The sequence below is a fragment of the Mycetomoellerius zeteki genome, unplaced genomic scaffold, assembly GCF_001594055.1.
Source record: "Mycetomoellerius zeteki isolate Tzet28-1 unplaced genomic scaffold, Tzet1.0 scaffold228, whole genome shotgun sequence".
In the NCBI taxonomy this organism is placed as follows: Eukaryota; Metazoa; Arthropoda; class Insecta; order Hymenoptera; family Formicidae; genus Mycetomoellerius; species Mycetomoellerius zeteki.
In genome coordinates this window covers 362,547-381,887 of record NW_017257203.1, presented here as the reverse complement: position 1 = coordinate 381,887, position 19,341 = coordinate 362,547, and the positions used below count along the sequence as shown (strand labels likewise).

The window sequence follows — 19,341 nt, the reverse complement described above, 5'->3', positions numbered from 1 at the left end:
TAATTATATAAAAATTAAAATATGAGAGAAATAAATAATAAATTTAGATTTTTTTTATATGCGTGTTTTGAAATAAAAATGCGAAATGTGTTCTAAATGACAATGTCTACATAATCTTATGAATAATATTCAGTAGAAGTATACATCAAATGAAAGTAACACATAACATCATTGTTATAATTTCACAACAATTCTCAACAATATAAGTATAATATAATACATGTGTTATTACATAATAATATATTATTGAAATTGTATTAATATATGTGAAATTATAACATTATTATATCATTTTTAGTTGGTGTTTATTGGGATAAAAATGATAACAATGAAAGTCATTTTAACATTTTATCCGAAATAAAAATTGCATTTTATCTAAAATAAAAATTACAATTTTTTTTTATATAAATAAAAATTAATAATTTCAATATTTGTCTAACATTATTTATTTCTACTGTTGTTATCTCGCATACACAAATAATATTGTAAGCCTCATTGAATACGAAGTTCGTCGCTAATCAAATTTTGTAGCAAAATCTTGCCACAATTTCGATAAGTTTTAACATTTACCCTTGTTCACATTACATAAAAATATTTAATTTTAATCGATATTTGTATCAAAAATTTCCTTAACTGATATTTCAGTACACTTAATATTATTGTATATCTCTTTATTTGAATTTAGTGCTTATAATACACAAGATTTATTTATTTAATAAATAATTTTTTGATGGATACGGATCATCCGATGTATTTACAATCAGTAAGATATCTATTAACCAATTGGATAATACAAAGTTTATAATTATATGTTTATATATTTCAGCTACATCATGGTTAAGTTTAAGTGGCTTCTAAACAACACATTATTGCAAAGAATATTTCTTCTAAGCATTAGCAGCGCGATTACATATGAAATTTTAATGGGCTACATTGATTACAACAATAAGGTTATACATTTAAACACCATTTGACATGTAATTAACTTGTATAATTTAGAAGAAATAATAATTAATTTTGATAATCATAAAATAAATTAAGCTTATTAAGTTACTTAGAATTTTTCTATAAACAAATTAACATTTTTTTAACTCTAATCGATTTTGCTCTAAAATTTTATTAACTAACGGTGTTCGCAGATAATACACTTTAAATTAATGTATCTTTGTAAATTGTTCACATTTCAACGAATATATTCATTAATCTGAATAAGTATCAGCCATTTTGCCTGTCAGAAAACGAAGCATGCTCTCGTCGTGTATCATTAATTAATTATATCGGCTGCATTCATTATGGAGCATACAGTGATCGCGCAAGATAGTTCATATAAAACGTTTCGCTTAATGTGCATTAGACAGATGAGATTTATACGGTGGAACATGTAATTAATTATCAAACTCAGCAAAACTTCCGTAATTCTATCCCGGAGTTTGTTGTCCATCTCTTGTCGGGATACTTCCGCGTACAACACATTAATTCAATAAAGTTTTTCATATCGATCTTGTTCCGCCTATATTTAATAGTGTCATCACATACCATCCAAGGAGAACAACACGTCAAAATAATGTTAAAATGAATCTTGAATGATTGAAAAATAACTTTTAATAATTATTTTGAAGTCGTTTTTATATCATGATGACTTGTGTTCTGTTTGAGTATATATGCAAGTTCACTTCTCTTAATTTCATATAAAATTTATAGATTCAGTTTGTAGCAAGAAATTATTCTTAACTTTATTAAATAACTACCTTATTAAACCGTTATGTATATATTATTTATTTTAAACGATTTTTAATTGACAAGCTATGAATACTTCTATTTAGTCTTAAATGTTGTGAGAAACAACATATTTAATATTTAATTACAAGTGTAGTTGAACAGTGTATAGCTGTAACTCATTGCTGGAAATATTTCGAACTTCCTATTGGATGTCATTTCATACTTGGGTGAGCTATCTTATTTAATTAATCATTTATTTAGCCGACACATCCATTGTTAACGATCTTTATCAGTTCCAAGCATCCTTAGCGTGACCTTCGGCATAACAAACGTTAGTTCATAGTGCGATCGGCTGACCCTAATTCATTTAGTAAAAGGACGCTGATTTTTATTTCTCCTTGTTCGACAAAAGTACTGTCGGTCGAAAAGCAGGCCACTTGCCACGCAACGTCGATTCCGCGATTCAAATGCAGGAAACTTTAATTACTCCGGTGAAACGAACTTCGCTTTCTTGCGATACTCTGTCCTTGCGTATAACTTTTCTCTTTCTCTTTTTCTTCGAAGGTGGTTGAATATATGGAGTCGATGTCGTACCGACAAGCCCGGGAATCTAGTAGGATGAAAGGTAGTCGAGGAGTCTTTTCTTTGGATGGAGCCAAGTCATTCGCGTGGGATCAGCGTGCAGCTAACACAAAGAATGAGTAGATCTCCATAATTCTGCAATTAAACGTATTTGAATTAAAAAATATTAGGATAAAACGGTTGTTTCTTAAATCAATGTTGACATATTTTTTCACTTATGACACGCTTTTGACAAAAGTGTTTTATATTAAGAATGTATATTTTTTAAATGTCTTATGAAAAAATTATATTTATGATTTTGAATAAAACATTTCTGGGAGTTTTATTTAGGATGTTCGGAAAATTATTGTACAACTGTTATAATTATTTTCTGGCATGTTATCTGTGTATCACAGTGTCAATCGTATATGTATACGTGATTACACTAGCACGTAATTAATATGTGTTCAGAGCTCAGAGGTTGTCTAGTTAAAGAGTCTGGTACAACATCCAGCCTTCTCGCAATCCTCCAAGCATTTAAATAGATATCGTGAGCGTAAGGCCAGAAAGAATATAGTATTTCCTGCATAGGACGCAACAAAGGAACTAAGATACCGATGAGCGGTATAATTTAACGTAAGACTTACATGCAACATGATAAAATCTCGAGAAAAGTTACAGCTGAGATCAATCTTTCACTCAGATCTGTCGAACTTACCACGCGAGAAAGAATTCTTAGGAACACAATGACTCATTTTAACCAGCAAACCAAAGGAAATATAAGTTATAAGCTGTTAATAATAAATGATACACATTCTTGTGTATATTTTATTATTAATATAAAAAATTTTAAAATTTTTTAACTCTTCACGAATAACTTCAGCAAAACAATCAGTAATATATGTATTTATGCCTCCACAGTCTATGTATTATTATCACATTTATCTCATTTGGATACGTCATGAGCACGTTTTCATTACGTCATAGGTAGAATGACTTGTGATAAAGCAAACTGTCGTATAGTTGTCCGTGTGTTTTACAAGAAGACATTTTGATAAGAAAAGTCAGAAATCATTGCCAAAAGTTAAAGAAAAATTAAGTTTTAACACTTACAAGCAGGGATGGTAAGAAACGCATTACTCGTAATACTGCTATTGTTTTATCGTTTTTTTTTATAATAAAGATTTAGTAATGACGTTACAATTTCTCATAACGTAACAATAGTACCCTCAGGGTTGGAATAATCATTTTTGAAAGTAATTTGTTACCATCACTTGTTTCTTATTTAAAAAATATAATTTATGTAATAAGCAAAGGAATGAGTTTTTTTTAATGAGGAACGCATAATGGTAATAAGTAACCGCGTTTCCTGATGTGATTAGGTAATTAGATCATCAGGCACGTGAATGTATTTAATTAAATTATCGAGTTCCATCGACAAATATTAGAATCGTAAGCACGGTACTGCACATGGTAAATTAACTGGTTGAGTTTACTTAAGTGATAAAATTGTTTGAGTGATATTAAACGATGAACTCGAAAATATGACAAGAGGAAATGTCTTTGCAAGTAGAGTGATTCCATCAGCTTGCGCATGAAAGATTACCCTTGTAGAATCTATACGTACTGCATATATGCTGTATAATCACTGTTATCGGAACACCACTCACACAGAAGTTGTTTGAACGCAGCTCCGTTTTGACGCACGCGTAGCTAAAATTGGGAAAATTGCATCAATCAGTTATTTTCTGAATTATGTATTGTGTGATCACTGTTTGATATTTTTCTTAAAATAAATACTCTGTAATGTCGAACAAACCTAACAACAAACCTAATGTAATCGACGTACCTGACAAAGAACAAATTCAACGAGATTCAAGTAAGTACGCAATGTAACTAAAAAAATTTTTGCTCAAAAATAATTTTGAAAATTTTAAAGTATTCTAAATATATATAATTTCTGATATATTTTAAGCATAAATGCAACTATTGTTAATAATAATTATTTAACTTTGATTTATTACTTATTTATTTAGTACAAGGGTGTATCATATACATATCATTGTTTTACTTAAAAAAAATAACCATTCAAACAATAAAATTTTATTCCAGAAAAGAGATAAAAATATTTTTTATAATGTAAAAAAGTTTTTTAATGTAAAAACATTTTTTAACCGGACAAAAAATTTTGATGATTTTTTATAAAGTTAAACTAATATACTTTTAATGATTGATAAGATGATGTTTATTTGTGGTGTAACTCGTTCATGATTATTCAAAAATCACGTTTTCTGAGTTGTCACTTTTGACGAAAGCAATGTATTGTGTGTGTATAATAATTTTTTAAATTAATATACATTATTTTCTAAATTATATATTTATATATACATATTTTGTTAACATAGTTGTAATCGAAGATGAATCAAATGCGAAAATTGCGGATTTTGAAACGGCGATTAGTGTCGCTGGGACCGGGAAGTTTCAATGTCTTCTCATTTTTGCGATTATTCCGGTCTCCTGGGCATCGAGTATAGATACGGCTAATATGTCGATGATACTCTCATCGGCGGAGTGCGATTTAGGATTGTCACTGTTTAACAAAGGACTTTTGAATGCTGCTATCTACGTAGGCAAGTGCAATGCGACGTTTGAAATTATTTTCAATACATTTAAATTATTTCAAGCAATTATAAAGTCATTTAAAACTATTTTTAAGCAATATTAAAATGATAGAGAAATATGAAAGGTAAAAATACAAGAAATTTATCATAATTTATCCATATTAAACTTATATTAGGTATGCTATTGAGTGGTTTTATATGGGGATACCTTGCTGACGTTAAAGGAAGGAAGAAGATTATGATATATGGCTATATGGCGGATGGTATATGCAATGTACTCTCAGGATTTTCGCAGAACTTCGAGACGCTTTTATTCTTCAAATTTCTCAGTGGCCTTCTGTGAGAAAAATATTACATTACATAAGATAATTTAACCTGCTAGGATAAGATGGCCATATGGGGAAGATGACCATAGGCTTTTAGAATGACTACAAAAATGCTCTATTTAGCATTTATTGAAAAAATTACAACCTATGGCCATCTTTTCCGTATGCCCATAATACCCTATATAAATAAATCAAATAAGTAAAAAAAGAGGCAATACGGTTAAGATTTTAGTATCTAATAATATTTGTGTGTGTGTGTGTGTGTTAAATTCAATAATGCACACACTGCTATTTAAAAAAAACAAAGGCCGGTATTTAGGACCATTTTAAGTCTTAAGATGTTATAAGTTAACAAAAAGGTAACAAAAAGTGTCTAAAATCGGGTCATAAGACGTTTTTTCTAAAAGACGACTTAAAGACGTCTTATGTCACAATTTTAAACTTTGTGTTGTTTGGGTAATCACAGAGCCATAATAGTACTTTAAGACATTTAAGACAATCTTCAAAATCAAAATAAGAATAAACTATATGAGTATCAGAGCCAAAGAAAAAGTCTGTTTAATCTTATAATAACAAATTTTTCATATTTATCGTATAATTATATCATTTAATATAAAAGAGATTAATAATCAATTAAACTTTAATCACATTAGCGTGTGTGGTCCATATGCTACTCTTATGGCATACAGCGCGGAATTTTATGGCGCCAGTGGTAGAACAAAGATTCCAATTCTCGTTGGCTTCTCGGTTTCGTTTGGGTGTGTAGTGAATGCAGGTAAAATATTTCGGCATTTATTTATTATAATAGAATAATTTATAAGGTTATTTATTGTAGGAAATAAGTTATATAAATAATTATTAATAATAATCTTAATATAAATATAATTTTTCGTGAAAATAATATTTAGTGCATGCACTTGTTGTTAGCGTTGGCTTGGTTAGTGATTCCTCAGCCGTGGTCAATTATTCTTTGGAACGGTGCCTTTGTTTACAATTCCTGGAGGATCTTTCTGTCCCTTTGTGGAGTATCGTCGTTGATAGGTGTTTGTTGTCTCTCTTTCTTTCCGGAGAGTCCTAAATTTCTGATGTCACAAAATCGTAATAAAGATGCTCTTGAAATTTTCAAAAAGATCTACAGTATAAATACTGGTCTGCCTAAGGATAATTATCCTGTAAGCATAATTATAATTGTAATAGTTTACATAAAATTATTTAATTAATTTATAAACAACAAAGATGTAGGTATCTCTATATATTTTTTATCGTTAGATAAGTACTTTGGACGATGTAAGTTTAAACACTTTAAACAGTACAACTGCAGAACAATCAAAATGTCAAAGCGGTACGAAAGCGAGCTTAAAAAACGGAATTCGGCAGATGAAGCCCATGTTTTTGAACCCAAATCTGTCATGTATTTTATTACTTGTTGTTATACAATTTTGTATGATGTTGGGGTAAGTATTTTATTATTTACATGTGTACAAGCTATGTAATATAATAATTGATAGTAATTCTTTTTAAATATAACGTAACTTTTGCCCGTATTCATAATCAGACCTTATACTTAAGGCTTCCTTAAATTTATCTTTAGATGCTCAGTAGCCAATGAAATAATTCGTAGAGTATCTGAAGATAAATTTAAGGAAGCCTTAAATATAAGGCCTTACTATGAATACGGGCATTTATTCCATATTATTTTCGTGCGCGAGCTGCTTAACTCGGAAATAATCACAAATTTTTTTTTTTACGTAAACGATTACCTGGGATATTTGCATAAAAAATTAAATTACTATTATTAATAACATAATATTGTATATTATTAAATGATTTCCAATCTATTTGAGAACATTATGGATATAAATTTAATTATAATTTTCTGAAAAAAGTAAGTAGAAACCAAACGAATATTAAACGGAAGAAAGTAGCTTATTATGACAGTATCTCTAAAAAATAAAGATTTTAATAAATATGACGCTTTTTTATTGATGGTTTTCGATGGAATTGCTTATTTAAAGGTTCGTAAAGAATATTAAAGAAGAAAAATTATGTATTATCTTAAACAAATACATTATACAATTTATATTTTTTCATCGTTGGGGTATAAGAATGCTTCAGATGACCCGGTTCCTGAGTTAATTAATCTGAAACTTTATATACATATATATATATATATAAAATCAAAAGTGAAATTGTAAATGAGATTTTAAATATCAGAATGGTGAGTAACGCGGTAATAGCAATAACATTTGTGTGAATTTATATAATGCTCCCGTAAAATCATACTTTTTACAAGATACAAGGTAGGTAGATGACTCGCCATAAAAATGTAAGATCTTGGTTAGTCGTATAAATGCCGTGTTGATGATTGAATGACAGAGAATTTATGACTTTATCAGCGCGGAAGATATCACACACATCTGTTTCTTCATATTTCGCTGTTAACTGAGCTATATTCTCATTATCTGTGGATATTATGTATCTACATCACATGTTCTACTAAATTCTTCTACTAAATTAAAGGATGTCAGCTGAGGAGACAAACACGTAACTAAATACACATCCGCGGTTTACAAATTCTCTACTAAATGTTTTACCAAATCCTCTTCTAAATTTTCCAGTAAAATCTTCTGTTAAATTAAAAGATGTCAGGCCAATGACAGCAATAAAAATAAAAATTTGCTGTTTACCGGTTTAATTGTGCAATTGTGCACACAATTTGCGATTAAATACTATTCTCTCTTTATACTCTCTTTATACGACGGAGGCATTATCGAACTTAGTAAAAATTTTCCATTAATGAGATCGTTGCATTGATAACAACCAAAATAAGCGAGACGATTTCCAAATTAAACAATGCCATTTTTAATAGTACATTATAAAAAGTTTATTTCATGACTGCACGAATACACATGCAACGATACATATTTGTAAAAACTTTTTATTTTTTCATTTGATAAAATACAAATCCAAATTACAATTACCACGATTGAATTGAAAAGAGGTGGAAGAAATATTATTCCTAAATTATTTCAAAAAGTTTCAAAATTAGATGCTACGTGCATTTAATTTATTCATAGTATACATTTAAACGGTTTATTTTATACATAAAAAATAGTTTATCAGACTTTAGTGTGACATTTATATATTAATATATGTATTTATTGTATTTACAGTTTAAATACTCTTCGCCTGTGGCAGCCACAACTTTTTGCGACAATAGATAATTTTTACAGTCTTGATACGAACATAACTGAACCTACTTTTTGTGAAATACTGGATATTTCGGCGTCTATTAATGCAAATAAAACTGCATTAGAAAGGTCAACTTGCGAGAATGTAAGATACGATAATAATTGTATAAAATACATATACTAGTACATTTTGTATTATGCATTTATCTGTTGTTACAATTATGTTTGACTACGTAAAGTAATCTACGTAGATCTTCATAATTAAAAGATATTAATATTTTTTTCATTATTTTTTCTTACTTTTTACATATAACTAATTCACACACGCACACACACGCACACACACACAAATACTAATAATATTAATTTTTTCAGGTTGTATCAAATTCAATGTATATGGACAGTGTCATTGTATCGGCTACTTCTTGTGTTTTTATATTGTTTGCCAGCATTTTTGTTAATTTTCTGCAACACAAATATTTATTATGTAAGTTTCTTTTAATGTTATTCTATTGTTTCGTACACTGAAAAAGTTTTTATACAGAAGAAAAGATAAAAGGTACTAATGATTTCTATCTTTCCACCTTTTTCGGATATAGTTGTCGGCTACGGATGTTCGATTTTGTGTCTGATAGCTTTAATTTGGTCTACAAGTACATTATCTACTCTTATACTCACGTGTTTATATGTCGGAATAATGAGCAAGAGTTTCTACGTTCTAGTAGGCGCAACCGTTTTACTTTTTCCCACAACTTTGAGGTTTGTTGTTTAAATTTAATACAAAATAATTACTATTGATTTGCATAAAGCGAAAAGTAATTAATATATACATGTTTCGTTTTTAATTCGTCAGAGCCATGGCAGTAAGCATAGAAATGATAATAGGAAGACTGGGATCTATGACCGGCAATCTCATATTCCCTGTTTTACTTGAGTATGGTTGCGTAGCACCGATTATTAATCTGATATGTTTCACTTTGTGTAAGTATATTTTTTATTCTAAAAAAATCTTATAAATATGTTATTATAACATTGAAAAATTATGATAAAAAATCATTTCACAGTGTTCCAAGCATCAATCTATTTAGAAAAAAAAAGGAATACGTTTCATTTACTTATATTCGATGCTACGTTGCTTTATCACTTCCTATATATTTTACTTATTTTATTAATTTATTTTATTACCTTCTATTAATTTAATATTTTAGTATGCTTGCTTCTTACGTATTTCCTACCAAGTACAAACAAGCATGCGGCATGAGATCTTGAGAGATCGAAGAAGGATTTAAGCAGAAGATGAGTTTCACTTCTTGCTATCATCTCCGTAATAATATCTTCATCTTTGAGGATCCATAATCGTTTAGCAGAGCCGAACTGGAGGCTCGAAGGACCTGAATCGAAGCTTATCGCGAGCTATGATCGAGCCCGTATGAGGGCGGACAATGGCCATGCATATACATGCACCACACAACGAAAGACTGCATGAGACCTTGAGTTTCACTTTCGACACATCCTGGAGAGCCCTCCAGCCTTCACCCACATGCTCATCCCCCTCTATCCCGCGCTTCTTCTGGTGTGGACGCAGTTTTATCGCAGATCTCAGGACCTCGCTACCTTCGTCGATCGGTGCAATAAAATGTACCGACGTAAGTAAACTTGCATGCCCGTAAGTCTTCACCTCGAAAAAGATCAGACAAAAACGTGCAAGCGTAGCGTGAATTTTTTTAACTGTAATTAAATGTATCGTTATCTTGATTTATTTTCAATTAAAGCTGATTAAATACATGATAGAAATGTTTTGTGGTCTGAAATGTTTTTGGACATACAATATGTGAATCAGGAGAACTACGAAGCGCATCATACGTTTGCGTAGCTATTTCATAATATTTAGCTAGTACAAGCGTAATATATAAATTTTTATTTTGTAATCGAATTGATGGTCGAATTTTATAATCGAATTATTGCACAGTAAGTTAGCGAGATTATAGAATTTGTAAATTGCTCACGCTCTTTATATGTATGACGGAAAACTGTGATACAATTTATAAAAACTTTCAGATAAATATATTGATGGCAATATAATATATGTGTATATTTTACAGCGTATCTACAGTTTAAACTCACAATTAGTTGTGAAAAATGATTATATTACAAGCACACGATTGTAGTTTATACAAATACAGTACAATGAATATTATATTGTATAAATTATTATACTACAAATGTTATTATATTACAAATGCATAGCTATTATGTAAATGTACATGTATAAATAGCAAGTAATGCTATAATTGTAATGTGTAATTATCTTCTACTTGATATAATAATCTGCATTTCGAGTAAATGCATTAACGAAATATTCCATAAAAATTCTGTTTACTGTATTACGTTCTTGCAACAATTAAATAGTTAAATATCCGTTATAAAATATAAAATTGCACGCTTGTTTAATTATTAATGAAACTATGTAGATGAGTCCCGCGATTTCTCCGGCATTTCTCATTGTATAAGGGCTTGGTGGCGCCCGAGACTGCATTCCGCATAAATTGCGGAAGGGAACTATGCATTGCACACACGTGTACTCGTCACTGGAAAAACGCGTCTGCATTTCTTCTATCCGCGCAACCCAATGTCTACATTAAAAGGCGGCACGTACCCGCAAGCCTTCAGCACGCGTTGTATCCCAACAACGATCTGCGCCTCCGACAACTTCATCAACAATTTCATTTAACACCTTCCTAACCACATCTTATTTGCGTGATCAAAGACGTTATGAAGGTCTCTTCGGAAATATCTTCTTGTCATAACGATATCTTCAACGGTATTTTGAAATACAACGCAGTCTATTAACATTACCGAGTGTGTGAATAATATTTTAAATAATATATATGTATATGTATATAATATATTCTATTTTTATATACTAATTACCTTCACATTATCATGTATGATGGCGGAATAAGATACTTAGAAGTCTTATCTACTCGTAAATTGATCTTAAGCATATTTTATTGGTTTAATTTTATTTTACGAACTTATTAGAACTGAGTTCAGAAACTTCATCCAAGTGTGTCATTTTATCCTTATTTTATATCTAATGAACAATAAAGATAGAATAACACATTAAGGCACTCGGGTGAAATTTCCGAAACTTTTAATAAAAAAATTTGCCAGTGTTGTATCAAATTGAATTATCAGAAATGATTGCTAAAATGAAGTTGGATTGCTCTGGACATGTCCCCAGTTCCTAGTGGGACCAAAGAAAGAACTGTAAGAACGAGCCGTTGATGAAGCGAGTCTCGTGAGAATCACTCCTGTTCGTTCTCTAATCATTCTATACGGACACGAAGTATCGTCGTATCGCGATTTCACGCTACTTGCTTGATTGTTCCTCCGCGCCGTGGGTACCGTCGCAGCAAGATAGTCGCATCGGTATCGCATCGGTATGATACTGTTAGCTCTTCCCGTAAATATTCTCTCGAGGTGATATCCAAGAGGCTTCCGTTGCTTCTGGTTCGCGACGTTCCTGAGTCAGCGAGAAAGCCGCGCGTTAACCGTTTTATCATTATTATTTATCGTTGTATCTCCATTCGGCGGTGTGCGACCGCGTAAATGAAGTTCTCGAAGTCTGTCGTTGACGGCATTCTTGCCACCGGTACATTTCTCGGCTATTAGTCTTATGAGTAAAGAAGGCACAACGGATATTTATAGATATTCATTGGATATGCAAATGTTTAAGCTTTTATCATTTATAGCGTTATTTATTACTGTACAAATGTTGAATTCATAGTGTCAAATTATCCAATTTGAATTATTTTTAATCATTTCTATAAGTCACCACTGCTCCTCAATATGTTATTAATTTTAGTAAAACTATGGAGTTAAACAATTTAACTTAAGAAAATATATTAAACTTGACTCAAATTTCGTTTATTATTTACCAAATACATACGTTAATATGAATATCGTTCACTTTAAAATTAACCACAAAAACAATCAATTAATTTATATTTTGTTACACATAAAAGTTAAAAATAACAAAATGTTATTTGACTCAAGAAATTGAGTCACCATTGCTCCTTTGTTATCTGATAATGTCACATTTAACGTAATAGTCACCTTAAGTGTAAATAATACAAGGAAGATGGATACTTTTTTCAATCAATCAAGCATTAAGAAGTAGTAACAATCTCTGTAAGCACACAATCGCCGAACAATGACGGCGAAATTACAAGGTATCCAACATTCGCGGCGGTCTCCGGGAGAGACGAGAAGACTTAATTGAACTGACCACGAAAACCGAGAATGAGAAAGGGGAGAAGAAGGATGCGGCTGGACGTGTCGAAGGCTATTGAAAGAATAGATCGACCAAGGTTGAAGAGTCGACGTCAACCTTGCGGCAAGTTCGCCGTCTGCGGTTACTTCTTTCACGCGGGGGACGGATATACAATTGGTATAAAATTAATTAACGACAGCTATACTGACACAGCGATAAGACCTCTGGCGGGCGCTCGCCGAGCTAATTGCAGACGTTTTTCTTCTCTTTGTCTCTCTTTCTTTTAGTCGCAGGCGCGTTTTTCTTTAATAATATGTTATCCGAGATCGGTGACAAGTTAGTCGAGTGGCGGCTTTGACTGCCGTCAAAGCCAATCGGCTTCAGGGTGGCCGCTGAAAGCGGAATGGATGAGTCATTTTCGGCGTGGTTCATCGCGCGTCTCCTCCATTGTGCGGCGCAATAACCGGATGCTGGATGTCCATTCTGTAGCAAGTAAACTTAAAAGTGTATGATTTATAAGTACGCTCGATTTCAAGTTCATTCTCTCAAGATGATGTACGAGACGAAGACGTATTCACTTTCTCGAGACAAAGATTTAGTTTTAGAAACATGTTCAGTTTTGGTAACGTTGTTTCAAATTTATAGAGCAAATGAAGAATTTAGTCCACAAAAGACTATGCCCAGTTTTATAGGGAAATTTGGGCTCCGGATGAACAACTTTGAGATATGCCTAAAATTTTAAGGTATCAAAAGAGAATCAAAAATCTCCATAAGCTTAACTTTATAGGAGAGGTTTCCTGAGTGCTCCCAGAACATATATTGGCCACATTTCAATTAGGCAATTAAAACCTTTTGTTTCATACTTTGAGTGTCTCTCTCCCTTCTTCATCGATTAATATATATTACTTATAACTATTCATTTGGGGTCCAAAAAAGGTTTTAGTTGTCTTCGTCGAGATTGGACATATTCCAGATACTAGATGATTCGAGAAATCGAATAAAACTAGTCCTACATGATACACAATATATGGTCATAAAAGCGAACTTTGAACAGCTGTAGCGCTCAAGGGACTCATTTTACAAAGTTGTGCATATGAAACTTTTTCATCCTTTTTTGATGTTCTACAATTCTAGCTAGGTCTCAATGCTGTTTAGCCGCGGCCCAAACTGGGCATAATCCTTTCGTCGTAAGCCAATTTCTTCGGAGAAGATCACATACATGCTTCGTGACATGTCATTGTATATGCAATAATCTTTCTGATGTACACATTCGAATTGAACTAAATCATGAATATATGATACAGATTTGTTTGTAGATCATTTAACCCGATACTGTTTCGATCTCATCGTTATACAATTGGATAACGGCAACAATCGCTTAGCGTGACGTTCGTTAATTCTCCTTTTCTTCCACGGATTTTCTCGCGATTGCTAACAAGCAATCCCACGTCGGCATTCCACCGAACTGATAAAACAATAATGAAGTTGCTTCCATTTCTTCCATTTGCATGGAACTATTCCACAAAGTAGTGTTGAGTACCTAACCAGCTATATCAGATAAATTGAGATATATTAAAAGTGTTTTCGATAATTGCCAATATTTTTTATGTGCTCTGTCAAATATATTAATGTATAAAAAAACTCTAGTAAATTATAAAAGAAGATAATTATATAATATTCATTGTTTTTTGATTATATAATATTCGTTAACAAGAATATGTGTATGTAAACAATGTAAAAGAAACTCCGTTGCTTTACCTTTTTTATTACTCTTTTTTATTGTATTATAATGTAGAGCAATTTTGTAATATACAATATAGTTATCGAAAATCTACATTTTATGTCTTATAGTTCCGCATAAATGTATTTCTGATTTTAGATTGCGAAGCATCTCGATTCTTGATTCTCGGTAAAAGGATCCTTGAGTAAAAGGATCGACCCGTGAGAAAAACTCGCGTCCGTTTCTTCACTTAAAGTATTTACGCTGCTCGAAGAGTTACATTGCAGAAGTCAGAAAAAATAAAAGAAGGTAGTTCGCGCGCAATCACTCTATTATATGCCTTTATTATATCAGTATTGTGTTGTGATTTTTTTTTACTAATATTAATATTAATGAAAGCATTGTGAATTGAATCAATGCAGTAAGTAGCGCAATCATGTACAATCCGTGTAAAATAATTACTGTAGGAAGTGTAAAAGGTTTAGCAGTTACTTCGTGATACGTAAGTGTAGAGAGATAGTAAAGGATGAGGTATAGCAAAATACATGTGCTTAGTAAGTACTTCCTTTGTTCTACTTGATGTCTTGTATATCCTACCTGTTTAGGATATACAAGACATTTTTAGCGCGTGGGATTTATACCCACAACACATATAGTGCGCATATTGGATTCAGTGCATTAAATGCAACAAATGCACTAAATGCAATAAATGCATTACATGAAATATATGTCTTATATCATAACACTTATAATATATGCAAAAGATTAGAGTTATTATCTATAACTTTGTATGTATATTTGTCATTCTCATTCCCCACTAAAACTTTGTAAATACATTTAATGAGTTATTCTGTCATTTTACGTCTCATTTATAAATATTTCTAAATTTTGAGTTGAAATTCTAAATTATGAGCTATACATTCCATCCATGAGTAACTGCATATCCCACCATAAGATATACAGTAAAAATGAGAGTTTCAAATAGCTTATTTTAAATATAAAAAAATTAATGTTTCGTATTTCTGATCTTTTTATAGTTAGTCAGTATAAAAGTTTTATTGGTGCAATTTATTTAGCTTAAACATAGTAAATAATACTTGATAAATTAAATTTCCGATAGACGCGGTGGTTACCTTATATATCCTTACGCGGATTGCATGCGTTACGCGTGCAATTCATTAACGTCACGTTGCTTTGCACTTATGCGCCTGCCTATGTAAATAAGCGCGTTATCTGCGGGTATCTACCGCTAGAACCGCTATACCCATAACACACACCGTGCGACTCTTTGCTCCTTACCGTTCTTGCCGTCCATTCTTTCGCTCTTCTCGTATGCAGGCGCCTTCGTTACGCTTCCTTCCTCCTCGCCGTTCTTGTTACGCCGCTCTTGTTCGCCGCAGGTGTTCTCATATGAGGACGGCCGATCCTCGCGCGAAACTAGGATATCGAGCGGAAGGGCTCGCGCGAGCTTCGACACCCGATTATCTCGGATCCGTGATGCTACTCGTGGCTCCGTTCTCTATTTAATTTCACGCAACAATCCGCATACACCGCTCGCAAGCAAGCGAGCGGCCGCCTCTCCTCCATTTCCGTGTGTGGAGCGAACATCGCGAGAACCGGCAGTCGAATAACCTTAATGTTTGACGTAAACGGATAAGCATCGATAATTATTACAAACTGCGTGTGCCTTTTTTATAGACATTTATTATTTATTCAGATCTTGAAGATCTTCGAGGTGCAACGTTTATTATGATCGTTATCGAGCGTATGCAGGATAAAAATAAGATTTCCAGACAGCGTGTATATTCTAAATCAAATATATTATAATTATAAAGTAATAAATTATATAATAAATTATACTAAGATGAAAATAAATATTTTAATGCATTTTATTAAGAGATACAATCACATTTATGTTTATCCACCTAATCAATTCTGTAGAAATTTCTTTTTCATAATGTTGACGTTATCCGAGAGAGATACTGATACCCGATCGATCCCATATAAATTTTAAATTTATTTCAACAGGAATATCAATGTTAAGCAGTGAAAGGGTTAATATCGCGCAACTATCCGGGAAAATCCGCTCTTTTTCCTTACGGTGTTCCTAACGTGTCCAATGCAACCAGCTGTCCATGTCAAATCTGGTGGTGCCAAGTGCCCCATGACTCGTAGCGACGTCTCAATTCCGCCACGGAGGTGGGAAAGCCACTTCCGCGCGAGTCAGCGAAATTGAAAATTGCCCGCTGCCAGCGTTACAGCGCCATTAAGCTCGTTCTTGCTGTTCGTCCTGCCATTCTATGCTATATCCTCCCAGTTTCTTTTTCCCGCGATTGAGCAACCAAAGGACGCGGATACGGATTTCTTCTCCACTCCTCGCGTATCGCGCATGACGAAGGTCACTGCAAGAGAAACTCTTCTGTTGGATCCACGAGAAGATCCTTTGTGAATCAAGTGTGGAATATAGCTATGGGTTGGTTTAGTTGTGTGTTATGTTATTTTTAATAGAATAAGATTATAATAATAAAATAATAATACAATGATTTTTTAAATAATTATTTCAATGATTGTTAATATTTTTTATAGAATTTTAATAAATTATTATGATAAGATAATCAAATTTCTATCAACCTCTTATATAAAAAAATTTGTATATATAATTATTAAAATATTTGTTTTAAGTAAAATGTTAATTTCTGAATTTATCTGTTTTATATCTTTAATAAAAACAACGTATATGAATATCTTCTTTTACTATCATATTAATATTTATTTATGTAATGTATGTAATACATTATGTAATATCTAGAGGCTGCCGAATGCGTCAGGAACAGTATTGAAAATATGCGAAAAAGCGAGAATTTCGAAGAAATTCGTAGTTTATCGCCCATTGAAGAGGAATCCGAATCCACGCTATGTTTCAAGGAGGCATCTACTAATTTTATTGAACCAGAAAGAAATAGTTATCGAATGACAAGATCTCCCTATAAAGATTACCAAAGGATATTGAGAAAATCGGAAGGTAAATTGAACTGAAATAGAAACGTGAATTGTGAATTAAAACAAAATGAGATTCGATGGCAATCCGATGTACGAACTTAACACTTTAAAGTACAAGAAGAGTGATTCGGCAGGGGATAGCAGCTCCGGAGACGATCAAATGGAACAAGATTATCATCAGCCTAGAAGAGTCACAGGCGGCTATTATTGTTTCGAGTCAGATGCTTTCAAAGGTTTCTTCGCGAAAATTCTGTAGAAAAATTAATATAGCAGCGTGTAAAATACAATTTAAAGTTGAAGACGATAGTATAACCAAAATATTTGAAAGTATAAAATTCGCGAGACTTCTTAGTTTTTTATTAACATTCCGCGTTATCATTGCATAAAGTAAACGGAATATGTGTACCTGTTATGTCACACAAGAATGCGCGTTCCAGAGGCGGAAGCTTCCGGCGACAATGATGAGGCAGAAATCGGTCTCCGTGACAAGTCCTTGAAGACCACCGTGGAACAGCTTAAGTACAGATTGTCCCAAGCTGAGAGGGAGATCGTCGCCCTGAAGAGGTACCAGAGTCCACAGAAATGCCAGAGTCACGAGAGATGTGAAATTCTTCAGAGAGATCTGCTGACTTGGCAAGATGAGCACGAAAAGAGGATCTTCTCTCAAATAGTCAGATGGCAATTGACAGAAAGAAGAAGGATACATGACGAGATGGAAAATATGAGGAAAGTGTATGATAATATCGAACGACATCTGGAAATCTTGGAGAAGCGAAGTGCGAAATCTTACTTTGACTTTCAAAGACAAATCGATTCGTGAGAGAAGCGACTTAAAGAGGATGTTATTAGTTTACACGAAAGCAATTTGATCGAACTATGGGAACAATTTCGAGTATGGTAATCGACATTTGAGTCTCACATAAACCAAACTGATCAACTTTACTTTCTAAAAATTTTTTAATTTTAGAAGTAGAAATTAGATCAATAAGAATAAATCAATTAACAAGAGTAATCTTTGATTATTTTTTTTCATTTTTGATCGAAGCGGATGTTGATGTTTAATAATATTGACATGCAAATTTTTATAAATATATGTGTGTTATTCGATTTTATAAATTGCGCGGTAGATTCGGTTTATTAAACTTGAAACGTAATTGCAAACTGATTGTGAAGCTGAAATTTTTAATTTTGATTTTTATTTAGAATACATAATTAGCTTATAAATTTTTTTCTACCCTTTTACTATAAAATTGATTAGTTTGATTTTTTTTGAAAGCCTTATTTAGTGTCACATTTTTCTTAAATAATATTATCATAAATAATATTATTTATGGAAATCCGCGCAACATTTATAGTACACTGAAAAAAAGATTGACTGCTGCAGCAAATAAAAATACTATGCCATATTTTATCATCTAATTTGCTGCAACAGCCAATCTTTTTTTTTAGTGTAGAAGTTCAAATATAATGGTTGCAGGTCTGAAATGCAAAATACAATAAATTTGTCGGAAGTTAGAAAAGAGAAAAGCGAAGCGTACAACTGTGAAGATATAACTGTAAAAAATCGAGATGAGTTTAATAAATCAACTAATTCCAAACTGACGGCATCGTACGAGAACAACGCTAAGTTTTTACGTAGGATAGAACATATTGTTAAAGTTGAAGTCCAACGGCATCGTGATGATTTAATAAAGCGAATAGATCAAAAGATCGCAGAATTTTGGTCAGCTTTCGAAAATTTCAAGCATAACTTCCATTTAGATCGCAATTATTGTCGACATAATTATATCGAAATAAATAGCGATGAAACAGAATCAAATATATAACGGAAGGCTTTATACGTGATTTTACTTGGCAAGAAAATCGCGAAGTCTTATTTAAATACGGACTCCGAAGAGAGATGTACAATGTAAAGCCAAAATATGCA

General features: G+C 32.1%; 3 protein-coding genes across 3 annotated transcripts; all 3 read left to right on the top strand.

The window, feature by feature from the left end:
* The first annotated feature begins 832 nt into the window (after positions 1-832).
* On the top strand, positions 833-2,478 carry LOC108723226 (uncharacterized). Its single transcript, XM_018448788.1, has 2 exons — positions 833-950; positions 2,284-2,478. Exons 1-2 carry the CDS (start codon positions 834-836, stop codon positions 2,422-2,424), a joined length of 258 nt encoding a protein of 85 aa, XP_018304290.1. The 5' UTR covers position 833; the 3' UTR covers positions 2,425-2,478.
* A 1,451-nt stretch (positions 2,479-3,929) lies between these two features.
* LOC108723225 (synaptic vesicle glycoprotein 2B) lies at positions 3,930-10,572 on the top strand. Its single transcript, XM_018448787.1, has 11 exons — positions 3,930-4,159; positions 4,686-4,910; positions 5,078-5,240; positions 5,881-6,002; positions 6,155-6,399; positions 6,497-6,681; positions 8,401-8,563; positions 8,794-8,905; positions 9,018-9,177; positions 9,272-9,399; positions 9,627-10,572. The coding sequence occupies exons 1-11, from the start codon at positions 4,087-4,089 to the stop codon at positions 9,677-9,679; spliced, it is 1,629 nt and encodes a 542-aa protein (XP_018304289.1). The 5' UTR covers positions 3,930-4,086; the 3' UTR covers positions 9,680-10,572.
* A 5,820-nt stretch (positions 10,573-16,392) lies between these two features.
* On the top strand, positions 16,393-18,927 carry LOC108723258 (uncharacterized). Its single transcript, XM_018448829.1, has 5 exons — positions 16,393-16,887; positions 17,224-17,436; positions 17,549-17,647; positions 17,852-18,311; positions 18,892-18,927. Exons 1-4 carry the CDS (start codon positions 16,884-16,886, stop codon positions 18,232-18,234), a joined length of 699 nt encoding a protein of 232 aa, XP_018304331.1. The 5' UTR covers positions 16,393-16,883; the 3' UTR covers positions 18,235-18,311; positions 18,892-18,927.
* The last annotated feature ends 414 nt before the right edge of the window (positions 18,928-19,341 follow it).